At 39.3% G+C, this 25834-nt stretch overlaps 1 protein-coding gene across 1 annotated transcript in view; it reads left to right on the forward strand.

The window, feature by feature from the left end:
- The window catches only part of COL25A1 (collagen type XXV alpha 1 chain), a 311581-nt gene that overhangs the window by 167450 nt on the left and 118297 nt on the right, over positions 1 to 25834 (forward strand). Inside the window, exons 3-5 of the mRNA XM_072119318.1 lie at positions 1560 to 1604; positions 9639 to 9646; positions 19334 to 19351. Coding sequence (XP_071975419.1) covers positions 1560 to 1604; positions 9639 to 9646; positions 19334 to 19351 — 71 coding nt within the window. The remainder of the gene's footprint in view (positions 1 to 1559; positions 1605 to 9638; positions 9647 to 19333; positions 19352 to 25834) is intronic.

The following is a 25834-nucleotide window of genomic DNA, read 5'->3' on the forward strand; positions in this document are numbered from 1 at the left end:
CTGCTATGGGAATACTCATAAAGACTGTCCAGTTTGGAGACAGCTACTGCTATGGGAATACTCATAAAGACTGGACTTTTAAGTCTTCTGGACTTTTCAGTCTTCTGAACTGGACCTTTAAGTCTTCTGGAATCCTAAGTATAATAAGAGAGAAGTAAATGAGAAAAATACAAAGTTGTTTACTCTCAGGTGCCATACAATGGGCTAGTGGTCTTCTTCTGGTACAACACACTGCCTGTGGATGCATGTAAGAAGTTTTAGCTTTAATTTAAACCACTTTCTATTTTAAACCATCTTCCGTTTACATATGGAAGATTAAGGGAAGTGTTATTAGGGTCAAAATAGATTTTGTAAAATCCTGCCTGTATGCATTGAATCGAACTTTATTAGACAAATTGGTGTGAACATGACCATATACATATATTAAAGGAAATAAGCCTTATAATTGATAGGTCCTGTTTCCCCGAAAATAAGACAGCGTCTTATATTAATTTTTGCTCCTAAAGAGGCACTAGGTCTTATTTTCAGGGGATGTCTTGTATATCCATGATAAAGAATTCAAATTTATTTTTGAACAAAAAATCAACTTCTCTAACATCCTTATAAGTCTCCAAACTTACTGTCTCCAGACTCCATTACTGTTGGAATCATTGGCCCCATGTTTAGCAATAGCACATTCCTTAAATGAGCCCAAAATGTCAGCACTTTGTATCCTGGTAGCTGCTTGTATCGCATATTGCAATGAAACAGTCTGTGATTTATCCCATAAATTCTTCCCTCATGTCAAAACCTTTTGCAGCATCTAAAAGAGCTACTATTACTAATGTAAGGCGTGGGGGGAAAGCTATAACAATGACTCACGCTAGGTCTTATTTTCAGGGGGGCCTTATATGTCTAAACTTGAACAAAATTGTACTAGGTCTTATTTTCGGAGGATGTCCTATTTTAGGGGAAACAGGGTAGTGACACTGACATCCTTACCGGCTGAGTGATTGTATGTCTGTACAGCACTGTACAATGTGCAGGTACAGTATGAATAATACGCTGATCATGATCTCATTCATTTTCCCATGTTTTCTGACTTTTAACACAGATGTCCTAATCATTTTGGAGGTTACCTTGACTTACTTCTGTAATGTGGTACTGCTGGCTTAGATTTGCTGTATACATAAAGCCTGTAGGTTTTCTTAAATTGCCTTTGGTATTTCAAAGCAGACTTCAATCTACATTTCATTCATAATGAATAATGCTGTGAATAATTGCTTGTCATGTACATTAATAGCAAAGTCATGAAATTACCATAGAAGTAATTTCTTCGGCTCCAGCCTCTGCTAATGCTTTGACTAAAAGGTTGTAGGTTCAAGCACTGACAAGGTCAAACCATCATGTAATACAGCCACAGTTCATGTTACCTCAGCAAATATAAAAATATTTGCTTTATGTGCAGTGTGTGCAGCCAATAACAACTCGAAGCAGAAAATCTTATTTTTTTTTATTGGCAAATACATTATTTCTACCTACTGGCCAAAAATAACTGAGTATTTCCATGTTTATTACAGGTCCTCCTGGACAAAGAGGCAAAAGGGGCAGAAGAGGTGAACCAGGTAAGAAGTTTTATTTCTTTATGTTTAATTTATAATCTGTAAATTAATTTTGTGTATAAAATATCTTGTTTAGGTGCACCATATTTCTTAAGCATCATAGATCTCGGAAACTAAATCTTACCCACTTTAGTCCTTAGAAAGTTTCCATTCTTATTTATCACACCAAGGCCTTATGCAGACAACCCTTCATTTGTCCATGAGTTGGCTACACAAACAGTGGCCACGTCCCCCATAGACTTCTATGTGATTGTACCAAGCGGCCAAGGTCCTATCCTGGCCAGATTGTGGCACAGCCTTAGAGTGATTGAAAATAGTCATAATTATTTTCCAATAGGCACATGTTATGTAGTATTTTGTTATGGCAGTATGCACTTTTTATGTAGACCTTTGTTAGTGTATATATAAGTTATATTTACATCAGCAATATAACATTTCTTGGTAATATTTATTATTGTAATAATATGATTACTCTTTAGCAAACTACCAGCAGCATTAAAGGAAAAATGCCACTTGCTTTTATCATCACTCTCTAGCTTCCTTAAAGTGTCCTTTAAAATAAAATAAGAAGGATTTTTGCAGCACTTGTATGTAAATTACCTTGTATCATGTCATTTCTAGTGATGAGAAGTAGTAATGAGAAGTGATGACACATTTTTTCATGTTCCCTCGCCCGTCGCTCTTCCTGAGTTCTGAGATAAATTACAGTATTAGCTGGCTGACATTTTAAAAGATTCAGATTTGCTTTGGTACCTAAAAACTGGTAGATTCTGAACAAATCTGTGGAAGATCTATCATAATGCTGAAAGCCGATGTGCACTGCCTCAACTTTCTTCTTCTGCACTGTAAAGTGCTGTTATGTCCTGGCACAACTAGTTTTGGACCTGCATATCCAGACTGCTTAAAGGGCTAACAAGGCAGTCTGAATTAACAATTTGTCTGTCAGTAGAGCTCTTTCTTTCTGACCCTAGTCAAAAGCCTCTCACTCTGCTAAACCAGTTCCCTACACATGCAAACATGTTGAAACAGAGCAGTCTGAAACAGGGAGACTGTTCCTTTTAGTAATAATATTCTGGTTTGGCTTTGATCCTGCATTATTTCAATAGGCTTCCTGAAAGTCATGCTTGCTGTTAAAGGACTTGCCTTACAAGGTAGCTAGGAGGGAATATTTCCTTTTCCCATCCCGGAAAACATATTTTACACATTTCCCTAGCACATATTCCATGTAATCCATTTATCTAATCCCAGATAGCTTCCCATGGTTTCTTAAGGCATTTTAGCCCATGTGAAAGTACCTAGTTTTCAAGTGTGTATTACAGTTCGTTGCCTGCTTGACTTCTGGCATCCTCTTGCATACCAACTTCTGAAGAACTTCCATATGCCCTGACCTTTGCATCTCGATAGTTCCCTGCACGTACGGTGAATCATGTGTTTTGTTTTAGCAGTAGGAGTCTTCTTCCAAAAGACTATCTTTTTCTTTTTCCCCTACAAAGCCAATAAACTTACAATAAGCCTCAATGAACATGCAGTAGGGCTCAAAGACGGTGGTAAATAAGAACATGCAGTACTTGAAACAAAGTACAGTATCCCGTGTTTGAGATATCAGTTGATACAGATTGGGCCCAGCCACTAGGTCTGCCAAGGTTATTTACATCCTCTTATTCAATTTCTGATTATACATAATGCACTAAACATTTTATATATTAAAAATAATAACTGGAGGCAGCATAGTGACAAAAATACTGACAAGTTCCCTTTATCACCTTAATGTTCTACAAGAAACATATTTGTCAATGTATTTTTTTTTACGAATACTACAGTAGGGTAAGAAAGTCATTGTTTTTCATGTGCCTTCACCTTGTGGTTTTTGTTCTAACATCTGCTCTAGCCCCCTTCACATTTACTGAAAACTTGTTGCACTGCGGTCTGCACCTGACAATAATTGGTAATAAGCTAGCTCTTCTCAAACCATCTGCTAATAATGAGCCATTGATATGCTACACCTTTATAAATATAGTAATTTGTCCTTCAGCTCTCATAAAACAGATCTTGTGTTGCGGGGAGATATTTCCCCCACACAAAAAACACATTTTACTGGCTCTGAATTAATGTTACAATAAAGAAATCCAATATGAAAACTGAATTACAGCTACACCTGCCGGAGCTTATTGTGCAGCCCTGCACTCTTTTTCTGCCCTTAAGAACCTAATTGAAGGCATTGATTGAGAGCTCCATTCACCAGGTATAAAAAGGGCAAAAACATTCAGTTAGATTGTCACTAGTTGTTTTCCAGAGACAGCATAGCGGTGACATATTGGAGGCTTTTAGAATAACATAAAAACAATAAAATCTGAGCTAAACTATTGTATGTGATGGAATAAAGGATATACTCACAAAGTAAACAGCTTGTGAAAAACTGACAATATAGTACATTCTTCACTGCGGAGAAAAACCTAATGTTAGGTGATTCATAAATAATGTTAATGTTTCTTTAACTTATTGATTTGCTACAGAATTTTCAACCCCCCCCCTCCCCCGGATCATAGAGAAAAGTCATTTTATTCCCCAAAAAGTTGTTTTAAAAATATGCCAATGAGTTGCAAGTAGCCATGTTCACCCCCCACTGGTAACCCCTGTGATTATTGATGGCACTTTTGCGGGTATTATCCATAAAATGCAGCAGTTAAAGTGTTTGTTGCACTGTTAGTTTTAAGAGTATACTACAGTAAATAGCATTTTAAGTTAAAGCAAACCTGTCAGCAGGAATGTCTTTTTTAGCTGGTTACAGGTACCAAAGTTTAATTCACATCACCTGGCTCCCTGCCTGCTGCCTGTGGTTAGTCCCGGGGGATGGGCAGCTTTGTATCATCTTTCATTCTTCCTATGCTCCATACCGTCCCCTACCTGCTCAATGCACATGACAGGAAGTGGGGAGGAGTGAGGGAGCTGGAGTGTGGAGGAGAGTAGAAACAGCCTGCAGATGCCCCTCCCCCCTGCCCAGGGACTATCCACATGCTGCTGGCAGGGAGAAAGCTAATATGCATTAAACCTGTATAAATTACAGAAATGATTCAGAATTCATGATGATTAAGGAATTTCTAAAATCTGCTTAGCATAGGCTATTGGAACCAGTTAAAAATGACATTCGTGGTTGCAGATTCACTTTAACAACTGGCGCCAGCACCATTTGCAAGTGTTAACAACAAAGGGAAGAGGGTGGAGCAAATGCCAAACCCAACTTTATCTGAAGTCCAAGTTCGGAACCCCAACCCTCAATATTTGGCACTGAAATAGAAATAGAATAGAACAGGGAAATAGAAACGAAGGTAAGCTCCAGCGAGGATCCAAAAATGTGGGAAGTCAAGAAAAAATATATGAAAAATTAAAAAAAATGGAAGCATAAAAACTAACTTTTAATTCATAAGGTTAAAAAACCATGTGCACATGGGAAAGAAAAAAGCCATGATGCGTTTCGGAAGTCAATCCTTAGTCATACTGGAAATAGAAACTGTTAAGTATTCATTTAAATATAAATATATATATATATATATATATATATATATATATATATATATATATATATTTATCAGACGAGGTTTTATAATTTTTCGTGAATACTTTTATAATTTGTGTAAATTATTATCTTAGAACCAAACTGGATGTGCCAATCAGAGGCAACTTAGACAAAGGTGTATAACCTTATACCATTTCTAGGTTTGGATGACTTTATTGTGCCAAAAGTTTAGTGTGATGTGTTGCATAGTAAAAGCCAATTACGGTAACAATTCTGTCATTTCATCAGTTTTTGCATTAGTCATTAAGAGTCAAACTTTAGCTCTGTGTAATCTCCACTGCGGGTTTTTGCTCACAATAAGGCGACATGACTAGGAAATAAGGACATGTGTTAGTCATACTTCTACAGCTATCACTCGTCCTCATTTGCTTCAGCTCAGGTATAAGGCTGTGAAATTCACAGCCCCATTCATGTGCCGACTGCCGAGATGCATAAAAAAATGGAAGGTCCTATTGTTGCTCATATTTGCATCCCACACAGTCATTTTCAATAGTCATTGGCACAAGAGTGGAGCTCACCTGAACATTACACATGGGATGCAAACAAAGGTCCAAAGGACCCGTGTCCACATCCCATATACCCATATGTAGTACATGTAGTATGCGGGTAGCCTTAGGCCCCTTTCACACAACTGTATATGGCGCTGTATGCTAGCTACACGAACGGCAGCTATGATACATCTGCCATGGAAGTGCATTGTGCACAACGCGGCATTGTTTAAAATTCTGGTGCACTCTGGTTAGTTGGTTAGTTAGTTACCTATTGTGTTAAATTATTGTCTCAGAAGAAATTGGTTGTTTACATGTGTCTTGTCTGCGATGTATGTTTATATGCAGATTTATGTTTGCTTCCTGTCTGTCACCTGCCTTGGATGAAATGTACTGTATGTAAAACATCATTGCAATGCTTAGATTGTAATATGATTTATGTGTTGCTAAATATAATGTCAGTTAACATGTTCATAATGATGCCATGCAGATGTTGAAACCCTTTTGAGGTACAGTACTGTATGTAAGGTTGTAAGTACTTTCTCATGGGTAGAAATCCAAGTCTGCAGTCAGAATTAAAGGGGTTGTCCGGGATTAAAAAAACACCACAGCACAGTTGTGTCTTTTATTTAAGCAAAACCACGGCTCTTTTAGCTACCTTGTAAGGCAGCTCCCTTGACCTCAAGCAGGACCTGCAAGAGACCTTATGACATGATGCAGGATTAAAACCCAACCAGTATATCTATTCCAGAGAGAACAGACTCCCAACTGTAGACAGCGCTGTTTCAACCTGAATGGGTCTCCTCAGTACAGTGTATGGAAGTAGTTTGGCTGGCTGAGAGGCTTGTGACTGGAGCAGGAAGGAAGAGTTGTCCTTACGGAGACTGCCAATTAAGGCCACCTTATAGGCCTTTGGAGAGTTATAGCCATGGATGCTCCACTAGGGGGACTCTGGGAAAATATGCAAAGTTTTTCAGGATGGGATAAGGAAAACCACGCCTCTTTTAGTATGTGACACAGCCCTCGGACAGGTGTGGCACTGCTACTGAAAGAAACCAGCTATGTTTCTTTAGTCCTTGATATCCTTTTTGAAGCTGCCATAGATTTGATTATTTAAGACTGTTAACATTGGCATTTCATTTCTATGCTTTTTTTTTTACACAAAAAGTAACAAAAGTTCCATTTGGTTTTTAACAACTTGCAAACTACTAGATCAGGGGTCAGGAACCTTTTTGGCTGAGAGAGCCATGAACGCCACATATTTTAAAATGTTAATCCGTAAGAGCCGTACAATATGCACATGCCCCCCAGTAGATAGGTAGTCCCAGTGTTGATTGGCGCTACCCACTTCCCGGGTTCCTATAAAGACCGGAGGCTCCCAGCATTCCCAGCCGGATCTTAGTGCTTTATGCGTAGGAGGAAGTGTTGACCTCCCGTTGTGACCCCGGACCAGTTCCTGATTTTGCTCCTTTGCTGCCAGCCCTGACCTCTTGCTCAGTCCCCGACCTTGCATCATTTCCTCCTGCCTTGAGTGTCTGTCTGTTCCTGAACATGAGACTGCCTAGTGATCCTGTTCCTCGACCTTGGCTGCCACCGCGCAAGTCGCGCCTTGGAACGACCCGGTGGTACCACGCTGCAGCAAGACCATCCCGCTGTGTGCAGGGCTCTGGTGAAGAGCGTCTGCCACTTAGGTCCCTGCTTAAATCATTGTCCGCAGTGGTCCAGGGGGTTCACTACTCCAAATCCTGACACCCAGCACATGCCTCCCAGTAGATAGGTAGTCCCAGCACATGCCTCCCAGTAGATATGTAGCTACAGCACATACTCCCAGTAAATGGGTAGTGACAGCACATGCCCCCCAGTATATAGGTAGCCACAGCGCATACTCCCAGTAGATAGGTAGCCACAGCACATGCTCCCCAGTAGATAGGTAGTCAGAGCAAAAAAACAAAAGAATATTCACTTGTCAGCGCTCCCTGCAGCCAGCTCCTCATCGCTCCGACGCTCTTCTTTTTGACCCATGCTTAGACGATCGTGACAATGGCGACTGGGTCGTACAAAGAACGTAGGCAGAGGTACCATCGCTGCCTGTGTCCAGTGATCAGTCTAAGGCTACATTCACACTAACGTATGGAGGACGTATATACGGCCGACGTATATACGGCCAATATACGTCCTCCATAGACGTCAGTGGCCGCACGGCGCCCTACGGGAGCAGTACGGTGCAGCACACGTGCAGCACCGTACCGCTCCGTATCCTGAAAAAGATAGGACCTGTCCTATCTTTTGCCGTAATACGGCGCCGTGCGCCATTACTTCCTATGGAGAGGGGCGGGGGTGAGCAGCGCTCACCTCCTCCTCCTCTCCCCGTACACTGCCATTGCCCGCTACGGTACGGTACGGGCGGGCAACGGCCGTGTGAATATAGCCTAAGAGACACACAGCAGCCATCACTATTTATTAAAGATCTGTCTGAGAGCCAGATGCAGCCAACAAGCGAGCCATAGGTTCCCTATTCCTGTACTAGATCATTTTAAACATCCTGTTGGTTGATACAGTCTATTAACAATTCCTCACGATCAATGTATACTCAATTTAATTAAGTTATCTATATCTAGAAACTGTATAGAATAAATATTTTTAAAAAAAAGTCAAAACGGATTTAAGTTAAATACCTAAAGGGAGTTTACCAACTCCCAAGAAAAACCAGAATACTCTAGGGCATTTTGTCGGCTTTCTAGACATATGTTTCCCATTTCCTTACAATCTGTCCAGTTAGAGAAAGTTTTTGTCTTTATGCAAATGATCTTCTTTCATGTACGAGTCCATGCATGATTTATCATTACATTGAACCGTACTAAGTTTTGACACATAGCTGAACAGTTGTTTTGTTCAGACATGTATTTACTCTGAGGGTCTGCATCACAATAGAGCATGTCCCACTCTGAAGAAAAAAACGCCCATTAATGTCTATGGGTATGTTAAAATAATTAAAACCACTGAAGCAGTAGAATGCATCCCAATGTGGTCAGTAGTATTTCCTGCCATTAGCTGCGAGCAGAGAGAATCTGACAGTTGAAATATGTTAAAGGGGTTGTCCACTTTGAGCACATTATAGCAAATTATTAATATTTTTTGTAACAAAAATTTTCTAATATACTTTATATATCAATTCTTCACATATTTCTGCTTGCTGTCTTCTTGCTGTCATACAACAGGAAGCTTCATTGTTCATAAACACTGGTCCATGGTCATGTGATGTCACACAGGGGCATGGCTCGTTACCATTGCACAGCTTTTAGTACCCTGTGTTATAACATGCTGTGTAAAAGAACAGATTATTGCAAAGCAATTAGGCTGAATTCAGACTACACTCTCTGTGAGCAAACTTGCATGATTACCACAGACCGAAGTAATATGGTTTTCAACGCGGTTTGAAGTAGAAAGTCGGTGAAGAAAGAGGAAAACAGGTGCATTAGTAGGCATGGCCTCATCTAATAGCTAATTAGCATAAAGGTAAAATGATAGCTAGGATGTGTCCTATACAATGTTGGATTTAAAATTTTACAAGTGGGGTGAAAAAAAGCTAATATTTTTTGAGAAATTGAACTTTCAAAATCTATTTGTACTAACAAACTGGATATGTGTCTAGTCATATGTGGGAGAAAATGGCCTGGTCTGGAACTGGATAAGGAATGTTTAAGGAGAAAAAATGTCTGTTGGATCAGAAACCTGTCATAAAAGTCAACAGAATTTGTTGCGCTTTTGTTTGTCCCATTGAGACCTTGATATCAGGGTGAGAAACGCTTATTCATGGTATTCATGAAATGCACGTGCCCATTATTTATGTAATAGATCAGTGATTGACAGAGATATACTGTAGAATGAGAAGGAGAGAAATAAAGATGCATGTTTAAAAAAAAGGTTGCATGTTTCTAACTCATTTTTCTGTTTCCTTTTCATGTCTCGTCGCAGGGCCTCCTGTAAGTACCACTTTTCTTTTATTATTATGCTTTTTGTCTAGAAAGCTCCTTTATGATCTGTTGAAATCATAATTTACTGTGATGTGTTCTGCTGGCAACAATAAATGAATGACAATCTGTACAGAATACAATATTCATTTTGAGTTCCATTATTTATTGTGACAAACAAAACTTTTTCATTAAAACCGTTCTTCCTTCTACTGCCGGTTTATAATTAGAGTAGGTGTTTATTCAGTTGTTATTCACACCACTGAATATTTGCAGTATACTTTGATTGTGAGTGCCCATTTAAACTCTAGAATTGGTACATATTCTTTGGACTACCCTTGAAACCCCCCCTGTTACCAATCTGATTCCAACTTCTAATTTTCAAATGATCAAAATCACACAAGACCTTACTGTGGTTTGTCTACATGGATTTAGAGAAATCCCAAGTCCATGAAACTTTCGACACAATTTACTGGGCATGTTTTTTTCATTTCTGTTGGACATATCCACATCTTTCTAGGATGTGTTGCATTGTCGCTTTTTTTTTTTTTTAACTTTGCTAATATAGTTTCTGATCGTTATAATTTGAATATTTTTAAGTTTTTTCGTATAATTGTGCTTCATTGACATTTTTTCCCAATAATAAAACAAGCCATCTGTATATTGCACACTTAGGCTCCATTCACACATCCATATATGGCGGGTGTGAGCTAGCTGCTAAAGCGAGTGTTACCTTGCAGCCACCATAGACATGCATTTAGCATGAATGTAATGCAGGGAGCACACGGCGGAGATGTATTGATGTGTTGGTCTTTAGATTAGTGCAGACAGTTCTCTGCTGGGCCAGGTTAATCATTGAGTGCAGTTTAAGGCTATATTCACACAATAGTGTGCCCGCCGAACCGTAGCACAGCTGGCACACGTTGGCGAGCGGGAGAGGAGGCTGCTCGCCTCTCCATAGCGATGTATGGCACACAGCACCATATTCCGGGAAAAAATAGGACATGTCCTATTTTTCTCCCGGGTACGGAAAGGTATAGTGCTGTACGTGTGCGGCACTGTATCACTCTGTGCGGTGCCGTCGCCCATTGCCAGCCTATATATATACATCCCCCAACGGCCTTGAGAATGTGGACTAAGACTGGAGAGACAAACTTTACACTTGTTATTCATTGGTCTTCTTTGCCACAGTATTGAATTTTCTTGTGCATGGACTGAATTTTTTGGCGCATGGGCTATTTGGTGCAAATGGTGCAAATTACTCCAGTTTTATAGAGTTTTCTGATTGATACATCTGTCTCACTGCACAAGGGATAGAACAGGACCTATTACTGCCTGGCTTTGTGGCATGGCCACACAGCTCCCTATGGAGAGGGAAGAGTGAGGAGTGCTCACCCCTCCCTACTCCATATGGCTTGTGGCTCATGGATTTTGTTTGTTCACATGGACATGTAAATGGAGCCTAAAAACAGGTAATCTGCAGTCTAAACAGGGGAATAAAAAGTAGAAAACACAAAAATAGCCTATTGGGTTATAGCACTGGAAGTGAACTTATGGCAAAACCTTGGCTGCCTAGGGCTGCAGAAGGACCAAGTAGGTGTGGATAACGCTTTAATATCATTGGAGCTACTTCTTTCAACTGTATTGGTGTTCTCAGGATGCTGATATGATTGAAAGCTATGGCAGAGCAAATAAGTTACTATTTAATTTGCCTTGTTGGCACTTTGCAATAAATAAGTGGGTTTTCTCTGTCTCTAAAGGATTCACCATCACTGGGCTGTAGGTTTAAATAGATCTGTCTAAATTAGCTAAAAGGGAATTAGACAATAGACAGAGGAGGACATCTTGATTATTCACTCTGGGAACTGGTCAATTTTCTGCTCTGATCAAAGATCCTGGCATAACTGCTACTGTAGGTATCCCATGAGCCAGTTATTTTCCATATTGTGAATATCTTAACTGTAATATAGAGTTCTGTACAAGTCATTTGAGTTCATTGATTAATCTGTGCTTACACAAATATCTGTAGTGTCCTCTTTATCATATGGTTGATTAACACATAGTTACTCATAGTAAAATTGGTGAAAAAAATCATGCAGTTTTATATTTGCTTTTTACCCTTAATTTAGTTATTAGTGTAGTATGATTTACCCAGGCTCCAGATTTATTGCTAAAAGTAGCAAAAAGTTTCTGGTCAAAGATAAGTATCAAAGTCAAAGATGAGTATATTAGTAATGTTACCTAAGGTCAGGATAGTATTTCATCATTGGCAGCGAGTATTCATGTAAACTGACGGGCAAAGATGGCAATCATCTTGATGTGATGTATAGACATTGATTTATCTCTCACTTTGTCAGAACTGCTTTCTTTAAAAAAAAATCTAGTTTGGTTTTGGGTTTGAGAAACTTCTTCCACAAGGACAAAGGTTTTACAGTGAAAAGCCAAATATTGTCAAATATTTAAGTCTGTACTGTACACCTGAGGACATACATAAGAGAAGAAAGGATTTGGGAAATGCAGGAATACTGAATGTTCTGAATTTACACTAGACTAGAATTTTTTGCTAAATGACTGCAAATATAGTTTTGGTGTAGAAAAATACCATATTGGAATAGATCGTAAAAACTGTTTTATTTTTTTGTTTCCATATTCCCAGGGCACCAATAAATTATAAATAAAATTTGATAGTTTACAATTTGAAAAAAAAAAGACATTTAAAAGTGTGTAAATGCATTGATGATGTCTACATATTGATACATTTATAGTTTCATCACAACAAAACGGTTCTCAGCATTTAATATTCCAATACTCGGAAGCTGTAAAAAAAATGCCAAATTAAATTTAGAAAATTGATAAAAAACACATTCACTGTGGGCACATGACACCTCCCATTTATACTTTGATTGGTACGATCACTGAGATACCAGATTTATATAAGGAATATTGGCCCACATTTATTAAAGCCCCCTGCACCGGTTTTCTCTCTGACTTTGCACATTCTTTTCAGTGAAAACTTTACTATACCCAACGCAATACAAAATTCTGCAGTGGAAGGGGCGATCAGGGGCACAGTTGGACCATACGCCACATTTATCAAGCAGTGTTTGACAGAATTGTGTTGTACGCACCAAAAAAAAAAAGTTGGTGTACTCTGTTGGAGCACTGCAGGGGGCGCCAGATACATAAAGAGTGTGCGCCACAAATCATGAATCTGGTGCACCCTACACACTCCCTAGGCAAACTGCAACTGCAGTTTGCACAGTTTTTGATAAATGTGGACTATAGTGTTTGTAGAATTTATAAAATGTTAAATATTTTCTATGAAACAGTTTCTTGTTTTTAACCTTTTTTATTTTTCCAGAACTGTGTGAAGCTGTGTTTTGCTCACTTTTATTAAAATTTTTATGTATGCTAAAAAAGTGACTACTTGGACAATACAGTATTCACCACCGGGAATAATTGTTTTTATATTTTGATAGAATTAGGGAAATCCCTATCTTTTTTATGTTTGTTTGGTTATTTGCGTTTTAGGGAAAGGGGGTTAATTTGAACGTATGCTTTTTTTAACTATAAAAAAAATTGTTTTAAAGTTTTTATAGATCCCCTAGGGTACTTGAAATACTTTGGAGTATTACATTTATATAATTTTGCCATGTCATTATACCTTTAATAAATGTAAAAAAAATTAGCAGAACAAATGAACAAAGTGAACTTTTTTTTCCATTGCGGTATTCATGATATGCAACAATAATTTTCGTATTTTAATTGGGTATTTTGGCATGTATATGTGTACTAGGTGATTTTCATTTTTAAATGTATTGTTTTACTATTAGACCCCTTCCACACTTGCGAGTGCATCACACTCGCAGCATCTGCTGCCTGGATCTCCCAGCCCAAACGCTGAAAACCGGAACTGACCTGACATGCTGAGTTCAGTTCTGGTTAGCAGTGTTCGGGCCGGGAGATCCAGGCAGCACACACTGCGAGTATGATGCGAGTTCACAGCATAACTCGCGCAAGTGTGGAAGGGGCCTTATTTCAGCCCACATGCTGAATTTCATGCATATGGAGGACTTTCAATAGTAAAATCAAATATGAATTCTCACATATGTTTATAACATATAATGTTTATAAGGCACAGACAAAATCCCCAAAGTAATGTGAAAGGGAAACGCTGGATCAAGCTTTAAAGTGTGTTTTTTCACCTATGTTTAGTAGTGTTGGTTCCCCACACCCCAATGCACATTTTGCATCAGCTTATTCACTTCTCCTGAAGAAGCTGATGTGAAACGTGTGTCATAGTGATGTTTATATGAGGCAATACTATGTGATAAGTTTATACATATGTAATAAACCATATTTTTTGTTATGACCTGATGTAAAACCAAAAGAGTATACAGTATAAACTCGGAAATAACCAAGTTGTTTAGCACAACTTTTGTGCTCAAACAGACCCACTCGGCTTCTACTCACGTGTATAAAAATAATAAAATTATATACTTGCCATGAGTCGCTCCCTGTAGCTCCTCTTCTCCTCCCAACCGATTGTGCTCCCTCCCAGCAATGTGGGCAGAGGCACGTCTATGCGCTCTTCCCACACACATTATGGCGCAGTGGTGTCATCCCCTGCTGACTGCATAATGTGTGCATGGGCAGAGGACATAGGCTTGCCTTTGCCCGCTGTGGCAGGAGGAACTGCAATGAGTCGGGAAGAGAAGAGGAGTTGCGGCGGCGCTGGAGAATAAGTATATACGTTAATTTACTTTTAAGGGGCCTTGGTGGGCATTTAATGAATGAGTGGCTTCATATTAGCCATTAAATTAATGAGTAGAGGCCATGCTGTGCATTTAATCAATAAGTGGGGCCAAACTGAGTATTTAATTCATGAGTGGGGGCCGTGCTGGGCATTTAATTAACGAGTAGCGGCCATACTGGGCATTTAATTAGTGACTGGGGGCCATGCTTGGCATTTTATTAATGAGTGGGGGCCATACTGACCATTTAATTAATGAGTGGAGTCATATTGGCCACTAAATAAATGAGTAGGGGCCATGCTGTGGATTTAATTAATGAGTGGGGGCCATGCTGGGCATTTAATGAGTGGGGACATTGCTGTGCATTAAATCAATAAGTGGGGCCAAACTGGGTATTTAATTAATGAGTAGGGGCCATGCTGGGCATTTAATTAATGAGTGGGGCCAAATTGGCCATTAAATTAAGTTGGGTATTGAGTTATTGAGTAGGGGCCACGCTGTGCATCTAATTAATGAGTAGGGCTAATGTTGGTCATTTAATTAATACGTAGGGGTCAGGATAGGCATTTGATTATTGAGTTGGGGCCATGTTCTCCATTTAATAAGTGGGGGCATTGCTGTGCATTTAATCCATAAATGTAGCCAAACTGGGTATTTAATTAATTAGTGGGGGCAAGGTGGGCATTTAATTAATGAGTAGGGACCATGCTGAGCATTTAATTAATGAGTGGGGGCCATGTTGGGCATTTAATGAATAGGAGCCATGCTGGGCATTTAATCTATGAGTGGGGGCCATGCTGTGCATTTAATCAATAAGTGGGGCTAAAATGGTTATTTAATTAATGTTTAGGGGTCATGCTGGGCATTTGAGTGGGGCCATACTGGGCATTTGAGTGGGGCCATACTGGGCATTAAATTAATGAGTAGGGGCCATGCTGTGCATTTAATCAATGAGTGGGGGCAAACTAGGTATTTAATTAGTGATTGGGGGCCATGCTGGGCATTTAATCAATGAGTGGGTCCATGCTGAGCATTTAATTAATGAATGGGGGCCATACTGGTCATTTAATAAATGAGTGGGGCCATGCTGGGCATTTAATTAATAAGTGGAGACTATGCTGGGCATTTTATTAGGGACGGGAGGTTGCTGCTGGACATTGCATTAATGAGGGGGGCTGCTGCTGGACATTTTATTTAAGAGTAGTTGTTGCATTCCCCACCATAGGCAATAGGTTTTCTTAATTTTTTGTGGTAAAATTAAATGCCTCGGCTTATACTCTGTTCTGATATACTCAAGTAATACTGTACATTCTTTTTCTTCTGACTAACAGTAGATGACAATAAATTGTAAAACTGGATTGCAGCTGATCTACCAACTTTTGTATACTATGTGGATTTTAAAACAAAATGTACAAAATGCAACAGTGCTCAAGGGACACATAACCAGCCTGGTATTTATGATATGTAATAGCGTTAAGTGATCTATAGACAGAGTCAACAATATTTTTCCAGTCTGGTGAATTAACAGCCAATTAAATTTTACTGGTTCATATTGAAATTCACATAGCAGAAATAAGAATATGAATTGGAATGATAATTTTGGCTCTGAGCTGGCTGACACAGTGCGAGTGTAGACTGCTGTTACTCATTATATGTTATTAGTATTTAGTTGTCAAAGAAATATTAATACAAATACAAATCCATCTTATTAGAAGATTTCACTTTTTGTGGAAGCAATGTAACAAGTAATATGTTGTATAATTATGTAGCCTCTGTGGAACATAGGTTTGGTTGGTAACAATATTAAACAATTGATAATGCAGTTTTCAATATTACTTTTCCCTAGCTTTCCACAGCTCCTGAATAGCATATAAAGCTAAGTAGTAAAGTGCAGTTTCTCTCTGTAAAATGCTTTAAAGGGGTTGTCCAACAAATATAGGAACTAGTATAATATAACAAAATAACCAAAAGTCACTTGTTTAAATTCTCTCAATCTTGTGCCACTGCTTTAGGTGGTCCTGTTGCAATGATGCTATGTTTAGCGATAAGAATACCCAAAATTCCTGTTCGGAGTTAAAGTGTGCCCTGCGCGACCTCGACATATTGGTGTTCCCTTGGCCAATCACAGCCATAGCTGGTAGCTAGGGGTGTTAATTTGCCAGATTGGCTGTTCGGCGCACCTAAACCTCGAACCTGTATGGGAAGTTTGGGTCCGCTCATCTCTATTTATGTACATTTTTAGGATGTTTTACAGTTACTAATACATTAATTTTGCAATGCAGATCACAATTTCAAAGTTCTTCACTACACATTGTTCCGATTTGAACAAATCCATACAGATGTTAAAGATAGAGCTGCGGCCCTAAACAAGAAGTAGGCATATTGGATATATAAGCTACACACTCTAACACCTGAAGGTCTGAATGAAAACTAAAATGGATACTACCTCTGGGTCTAGTTCTAAAACTAAACAACACTCTAGCTGAAAAAGAACTCCTCTTTTTACGTACCTTTTACCGGAGTATAGAACAAGCCAATTTACACTTTGGAGGAAACCAACTTTGAACCCTTTTGATAAGTGTTTCCGGGCTTCTGTAGGAGCAGGAATCTTGTGAGCTCCGAAATTTGAACGTTGCAGTCTAACATCGGACCAATTGAATTACATAAGGCCCAGAAATCCCCTTAAAAAGACTTTCCTGATCATCTACACTGCTATCTCTCTGTACATATGTGGTTTCAACCTGATGAAGGCATTGGTCCAATGCCGAAACGTGTTGGTTTTAAATACCCATTGATTGAAAAAATAAATATTTGATAACGGTGAGGATGCGCTACCACAGTGGATATCTTTTGCTTGCAAGTAAATGAAAGTTCTTCACTAGCAAAGCCTATATAAAATACAAACATAGTGGAAAGATGCATTCTCCTAAATGTACATTTCCCTTCTAATCAAAACAACAACCCAATAGTAATAGTAATTTTTTTACTTCTCTTGTTTCCTCCTTTGTGCTGCTGTCAATCCTATGATGCCTTAACAAAGAAACACATAATGATTTATAGACAGAACCATCTCTGTGAGCACTTGACACCATACTGTATATATTGCTCTAAATAAGCAAATCTAGCATGAGGTTACAGTCAGGGAGGCTTTGCCATCAGCTACTTTATTTAAACTGGACAAGAACCTTTGACAAAGAATCAAATATCTCAGAGTATTCTATTGTCTTCTTACCTTATAATAATTCCCCTTTGTACATTCCCATTTTTATAGAGTTACTATGCCTCACCCCATTCCTTGTGGTTATTTATTTATTTATTTTTTCCCTTTCCAGCCTTAATATTAATTCTCACCCCCAATTCCCTTTTTTCTTTGTATGCATTTTTTTGTGTCATACTTTCTCTATAAAAATATTGCTGAAGAAGGAGTATGCCTTGGTTTACATCTAAATAGCAATACTACTACTGGCATACTACTTTTTTATGTTTTCCAGTGGTGCTAGTAATGTTCAGCATTTATACAGTATGAAGGATGCTGCTTATCATGGCTACAAACTTAGACCTGGAGCTGTCAAAAGCAGCCAATAATATGAAGTTTGGCTGGCTTATTGACACAAGGCAAGATATTTCCGTCAGTTGTGTCCAGCCTGGTCCTCAATGTCCACCTTTTACAGAACATCTTTTATCAAAATCCAACATGGATAAACCAGGGACACTTACCCATAGATCCAGGCACCATGACTGGTGACCGTCTTATACTCGTTATCCATGGCCTCCTTCCTTCTCATTGTAACAGCTAGTGAAAAGCCTTCACAGAGGTGTTCTGGAAACACTTGCCAGAGCCCCTCAGGCTCATTAGCATATTTTAATATATTTTTAGTGTTGATTTTAGAAGGAAGGAGGCCATGTATAACAAATATAAGAAAATTACCACAATGAAAGTGCCTGGAGCTATGAGTAAGTGTCCCTGGCTTATCATGATGGATTTTGATGGTAGATTTCCTTTAAACAAATGGCCCTTAGGTTCTCTACTGGTTCACTTTCAGATGGTAAGAATTATTAATTTCCAGGCCATCTTTGATCTGACACATCACAGAATTTATCCTTGCTAGAGCTGGAAGTCATGTTAGCATTTCTCCACTTTTTCTTTCTGTTTATTGACCTAAGGGTGAAGTTAGCACAAGCATGTAAAAGACAATGATTTAACAGTAAAAGCATCTGCAACAGAGAACGATAGATCTCATAATTTATCCCTAAAACGTGCGCGGCTTTGGCCTTCACTGGGCAATTTGTCACTTTTCTTCACGGTCATTCACGTAGATTTCACAGATAATTCCCTGTGGGTAAAACATGCATATAGTTATCAACTCTGAGATTAATGGTAAAGACAAGAGGATAAACCCTTTGATCAGGAGAGGTATTTTATTCTGTTATCTTTATCAGGATTATGAGCAGGGGTAACAGGTGTCACATTTCTCTGCAATGTTAATGAATAGCATTAGCACAACCTAGCCTATGTCTCAGGCATATTGTATGTATTAATCTCATTATCCTTTAGCAAGCAGTACTTAGTTACACCGCAAGAACCATACAGGAGGTGTCCACATGGGGTTTTCTGCCCCAATGAAAAAAAAAGATTTTTTACATTTATTTGATGTCTTGTTAAATTTTTCCTTTTTATAATTTTTACTATGTATACATGTATACACATATAACTTTTCTTTAATAATCCACAATCCCTAATAATGTATTAATGTTAGAGGATTGCATCCATTAATAAATAAATCAGTACATCTATATTTTATGAATATTGTTGTACTGGACTGTTGTTTTGGATGTACAGTAGTAACTCTATGGCCTTTATGTCACATCACATTGTGCATTGTTGTACAGTTTATAGTTCTTTACAAGAAATATAATTAATTTTGTAATATTTGTCACTTTACAGGGTCAGCCTGGACCACAGGTAAGCAGAACCTTGTATTATGTTATGTGTAGAAATTGGATTTATTTGTGATTTCACTAGTTGGGATATGATACCTTCTTAAAGGGGCTTGCCCATGAAAGAAAGTTCTCAAATTTTAATCACCCAGTGATGTGCAACACCCCTGCCAATGCGCAAGGCAGAGGAGTAGTTGTAAATAAGCCCCTTGTACCATTCAGTACACATAGAGGTTATTATGCAGCGGTAGATACTGCCTAGACAGGCAAGCGTTAATACTGGTTAATGTTTATCATCCAATAATGTTCCATCTTTGTAACTTGAGTGTGATTGGAGAGTGAGATCACCTGACCAGGGATTAACAAACAGATCCGAGAAGTATATAACATACAATGACACTCTCAACTGTGCTATATCTCAGCTATAACGCACACTGTCAGCTCTGCTACATCTCAGCTATAACACACACAGAGTGTCTCCCATATCTTATCAGTAGCTAGTTGAGTAAATCTCTGCATACTGCTGCTTGCTAGCCGGAAGTGCTTGTGTCTGAGCTGGTAATGAGGGGGGAGGAGGTGGATTCAGAGAGCACTACAGTGTGCAGACAAAGGAAGCTATTCATGAGAAGAATCTGCCCTGCCCGACCATAGTCACAAGATTTGTGGTTGGATCCTAAGAAAACCAAAATGGTGTACAGCAGGACTGATAGAGGCAGATTGGAATTATATCTGTGAAATTCTCTATTTTTGGTAATAACATTGATGTAGAGAATGTGTTATTTAGTTGTCTTGAGTATATTTAAGAATCATGTATTTGTGCAAATATCCCTATAAGGAAGACTTTTTGGAATTTAAAAAATACTGAATGACTTATCTCATTCAATTGCCGCTGTCAACTTCTTCAGTTTTATATGGGGGTTTATATGTGACTTAGTAAAGGCACTAGTCATGGGGACAGTAAGTTTTTATTTTCCATGAGGATGTATCTCCTTGGCTGGTATGAGCTAAATCACATATAAACGTTTAAGGGCTGTATATCATGAATTGGTGGACAGATTAAAGAAAACAAAAGGGTTTTTGCTTCTTACACCAAATTAAATGCTATAACTTTATTTATAACAACCCCCAAACTTTTTTTTTGTTCTGCTGTTTTCCATATCAAATTACATTGCTATGATGTCATGCTCGTCATCCATTGTTTTTCACCTTAAAAGCACTAACACAATATTTAATAATAAGTTAATGAAAATTTTAAATAAAAAGAGTAGTCTCACACACTGGAAGGTTAGTCAGTTAGTCCGCACTGATAAGACCCAGTCAAACGTGACATCTAGTAGCTCACAGGTGATATATCTGCATCAGGTACAGCACTGCTTGATGACTTCTCCTGGCCTGTTGCCACCCTGATTTCTTGCAACGTATGTTTATTAGAGATGCACAAACCATTCAAGGTTCTATTTGCTGAAGCTTTTACCAATTTTTTTCTGGATTTTGTGTTGCAATGAAATCGGTCAAAACTGATGTTGCTCCAGCAGTTCTGGAAATTGGTATACAATTCCCTCTAGTACTCTAAAGCACATATTTTTTATATCTAATTTTATTCTTTAGGGTTAGCATTATTTCAGATTTGATTTGGTGCCACGATTCAACAAATCAATTCACTCCTATCTTTAATTCATATCATCAATTCTGCGCCCCTGAAAAGACCAGATTCACTTACAGTATAGTGTTTCCTGCAAAATTACTATTTCCCAAATGATTATGCTGTGTCACCTCCACATAAAAATCCATTACGACACCACATCATATTATAATATATATTATATCCTTAGAATATTTACTATATAAAACCCCAAAAATTCACTTCTAATTAATTCATTTATATACAGCACCCCTTATTTATCTACCGTGCCCTTGTAATTAATGAATACCTCTTTACAACAGCCAAACCTGAAATCCTTCCCCTGGTGCAGGACACCTTTTCTTATTAGGTAAATAATAAGACATAAAAAGCATGAACAAAGTGAGTGATTGACCAGTATAGTGGGAGGGTGGACCTTGCCAGCAATGATCTAAGGAGATTGTAGGTGATGATACAAGCCACAGTGTACTGGTAGCAGGGACACTACAGGTTAAATTACAGCCTACGTAAAATAAGTGGGTTTTAAAGCTGATCTTTGTGGTGTTAGAGTTGCAAGTTCTAAAATATGGAGAAAGTATGGAAGTAATCTCTTAAGTAAAATATGCAAAGAAGAGATATGAGGAGAACAAGCACGAGAGCCTGTAATAATAATAATAATAATTCTTATAGTGTGCCTACAGATTATGCAGCTGTGCACAGAGCTTTCCAAATTGGTCTGTATGATATTTTCGTAGGTGTGTGGATACGTACTGTATCAAGAGGTCAGAGATTGATTTAGCAGAAAGATTGTAGATGGTCCGGGTCGGGTTGGGGGACCGAGGGCCCACCAGTAAAATAGATTTTGGGGGCCCACCTACTGCTACATGGGAATATTAAATGTACCGTAAATACTCGAGCGAAAGCCATGTTTTTCAGCACAAAAAATATGCTGAAAAAACCTAAATCGGCTTATAACCTAGTCTATAAAAAAAAAAAATATGTGTACTCACCAAACGATGCCCCCTGCTCACGTTATGACATCAGCTGCACGCTGACATTCTAGTGTGTGCATTGCCATCGGTATACGCTATGATGTCAGCAAGCAGTTGACGGAACCGGAACCGAAATGTCGGTGGAAAGAAGAGGACCTGCTGGGGGCGTCGGAAGGTAAGTACACATTTTGTTTTTTTTCTTATAGGCTGGGCATTTCTCGGGAAGGGGCTACATGCTATATAATGGGGACAGGGGCTACAGGCTATATACTGGGGAGGCAGGGGCTGTAGGTTAAATACTGGGGGACAGGGGCTGCAGGCTATATACTAGGGGACAGGGGCTGCAGGCTATATACTAGGGGACAGGGGCTGCAGGCTATATACTAGGGGACAGGGGCTGCAGGCTATATACTAGGGGACAGGGGCTGCAGGTTATATACTAGGGGACAGGGGCTGCAGGCTATATACTAGGGGACATTGGCTGTAGGCTATATACTAGGGATACTAGGGGGCAGGGGCTACAGGCTATATACTAGGAGGCCCGGGCTTAAGGCTATATATTGGGGGCAGGGGCTGCAGGCTATATACTGGGGGGGCAGAATCTGCAGGTTATAAACTGGGGGCAGAATCTGCAGGTTATATACTTGGGGGCAGGGGCTGCAGGCTGTATACTGGGGGCAGGAGCTACTGGCTATATACTGGGAGGCAGGGGTTGCAGGCTGTATACTGGGGGCAGGGGCTGCTGGACATATACTGGGGACGTGAGCTGGCTGTCTATATACTTGGGGCATGATCTAGGCTTATACTCAAGGCAATAGGTTTCCCAATTTTTTTTATCTTCTGTACTCCCTTTCACCCCCCTCATTTATAGCCCCTCTCACCTCCCTCATTTTAATCTTATCCCCTTGTATCTCCCCCTCTTATTGTGGACTCCCCTGAACTTCTGTACCACCTTTCTCACCCCCCTCATTTATGGGCCCTCTCACCTTCCTCCTCTTAATATTGTCCCCTTGCATCTCCCCCTCTTATTGTGGGGCCCCTGGTATCTTCGTCTCTCATCTCCCTCTCTTTTTCTGACCCACCGCTTATTGTGGATCCCCCCCATTCTGTTTCCCCCCCCATTTTTTGAGCCCCCTTTTTTGTGACCCCTCTCATCGCTCTCTCTTTTATGTGGCCCCCTCTTATCTCCCCATCTTTTTTTGTTGAGAGGCACAATGATGATGCAGAGAGCTCCTATCTCTCCGCATCATCACTGCTTTAGATTCCATCGGGCACAGTTGAAGGGGGTCATGTGACAAGGGGCGGAGTTGGCGGAACATGGAGGTGGAGCCAGCAGGTGTCGTCGCCCACCGGTGCTTTCCCCGGCACCCCGGTGGGTTAGTCAGACCCTGTAGATGGTTATGTATGTTATTGGTTATATTTTCAATAAATCGGACTAATCAGTGGATAAACAATGAAGGCATTGTCATCTATCATGTGTCACATATTAAATGGAACCTGTCACCACATATTCACAAATACAGCTAGTCACAGGTTCCTATAGAGCCGCATTAATTACCTGACACCCTTCTTTTAGCTAAAATGGTTTCCCTTACATCCACAAAAATCAACTGTATCTTATTTCCACTGTCATCAGAGGGGGTGTGCCCTGCTTGGTCAGCTCCTCCCATCTACTCCTCCTCATGTTACATGCCTCTTCTCAGCATGTCATGTGACATCATTACAGGTCATTTGGCCTCCTAACATGAGCAAACTGTACACCATGCATAAATCTGATCATATGAAATGTCAGCATGCCTTCATGGATTTCTACTCCTCCCCATCCGCCATGGATTTTACTCCTCGCTCCGCTTGGTGGTCTTTGACTGTTCTAGTTATTACTATATCTGAATTTGAGACAACTGAATCATAGCAAACCTGCTGTGTTCATTTTATATTGTTGTGATTTGTGACAACTGCCAACTGAAGAGGACCGTGTTCTCTTTCGTTATCTATGTTCAACATTTTGTGGAACAATGTTTGGTTGTATTATTGTTTGAATGGAGAAAAAAGGCGTAATCATCAATATTTTATATTATATGAAAATTCTGATCTACAGGGCTCACTGAAAGACTCCCATGCATATGCAACAGCTGAATTCCAATAATGGAATTCCAATAAAATATCAATTTGTCCAAAAAATACCAGCAGATCCCAGCACCATAGATAAAACTTGTTTTATTTAATGCAGATTAAAAAATTTAATTTCAAAATTAAGAGTTGGTGTCACCATTAATAGCAGCTGATGCGTTTCAGGCAAAAAGAATTTAAAATGTCTTTGACTATAGCATACTCGAACAGTATGCTATGATTAGGGGCATTAAATTTTTTGTTTTTTTTTTAATATGGGTTTAATAAAGGAAGTTTTGTCTATGGGATCTGCCTTCTAGTTTTGTACAAATCGATATTTTATGTACCGCCAACATTTTCTCCCTCTGCAAATGTAGTGAACAGAGCATTTGTTCATAGTTAGTCCTAGATACTAAAGTTGTGAGTCATATTTCTGACTGTAGGATTCAGCAAAATATTTGCAGACCAGCGTTTAATGTGATTATAAGATGCTGGCAGCTTCATGGTCCTCCACGTTCTACACACCTTAGGTATTAGCACCATATATAATAATATTGTCTTTAATTCAGTAAGGAAAATATAAAGAAAAGAGCCTTTCTGCAGAGAAACAATTATTTCAGGGAAAACCCAAAATGATAATACAGCATTGCTCCCAGCTTTACAAAGCAGAACAGAAATTACATGTCAGGACCTTTTGGTACATATCTTTGTAATTTGAATATATTGAAGGAATTATCCAGCCATGTTTCAAAGAAATTAAGATTTGAATAAAACCCTGCAAATGTTCTAAAAGGAAAAATTGGACCTCAACAAGGGTTTTGGAATATATTTTAAACCACTACAACATTTTAAACACCCAAACCAAATCTAATGAATACCTATTATTATATACCTTATATACAAGGCATGAAAAAGTTGCAATTTGTAGTGCATGACCAGGAAATTGCAACTTTTTTCCCTTTGCTTTATTCAAGATTATTACTTAAAACAAAATAAGGTCCAAGGTGGCATAGATATTATTTTAGCACCTGTGCATCATCGGATTCGGTAAGATGCTGTAACTTGGGTCAGGGAATAAGTCTGGCACACAGTGGAGGAGAATTATTGTTTGTCTTTCTAGTTTTCCAATCTGTCTAGTTAATTTTTTTGGTTTGTTTCCTGCCTCCAGTGTAGTCAGCCAGCCTCCTGCCCCCAGTATATAGCTAGCCCCTGTATATAGCCAGCCAACTGCCCCCAGTATATATCCAGTTCCCTGCCCCAAATATATAGCCACCCCCCTTCCCCAGTATATCACCAGCCAGCCAGTCCCCTGTATATATCCAACTAGCCAGTCTCCTGTATATATAGCCAGCCAGCAACAGTATATAGCCAGCCCCCTGCCCTCAGTATATAGCCAACCCCATACCCCAGCATATAGCAACACCACTACCCCAGTATATAGCCAGCCAATCCCATGTATATAGCTATCTAGTCCCCTGTATATAGCCAGCTAGCCCCATAGTATATAGCTAGCCAGCCAGTCCCCTGTATATAGCCTATCAGCTCCTTTATATAGCCAGCCAACCACCTGTATATAGTCAAGCAGTCCCCTGCATATAGTCAGCCAGTCCCCTGCATATAGTCAGCCAGTCCCCTGCATATAGCCAGCCAGCCCCTGTATATAGGCCTCCTGTCTAGCACAAAAAAACAATAAACTCTCTACTCACCTTACCAAGGTCCCCCTCCCCCCAGAGATCCACTACTTAATTCAGTCCCACCAGTAACAGGATCAAGAAGAGGACCTGCA

Source organism: Engystomops pustulosus, chromosome 1 (genome assembly GCF_040894005.1).
Source record: "Engystomops pustulosus chromosome 1, aEngPut4.maternal, whole genome shotgun sequence".
Lineage (NCBI taxonomy): Eukaryota > Metazoa > Chordata > Amphibia > Anura > Leptodactylidae > Engystomops > Engystomops pustulosus.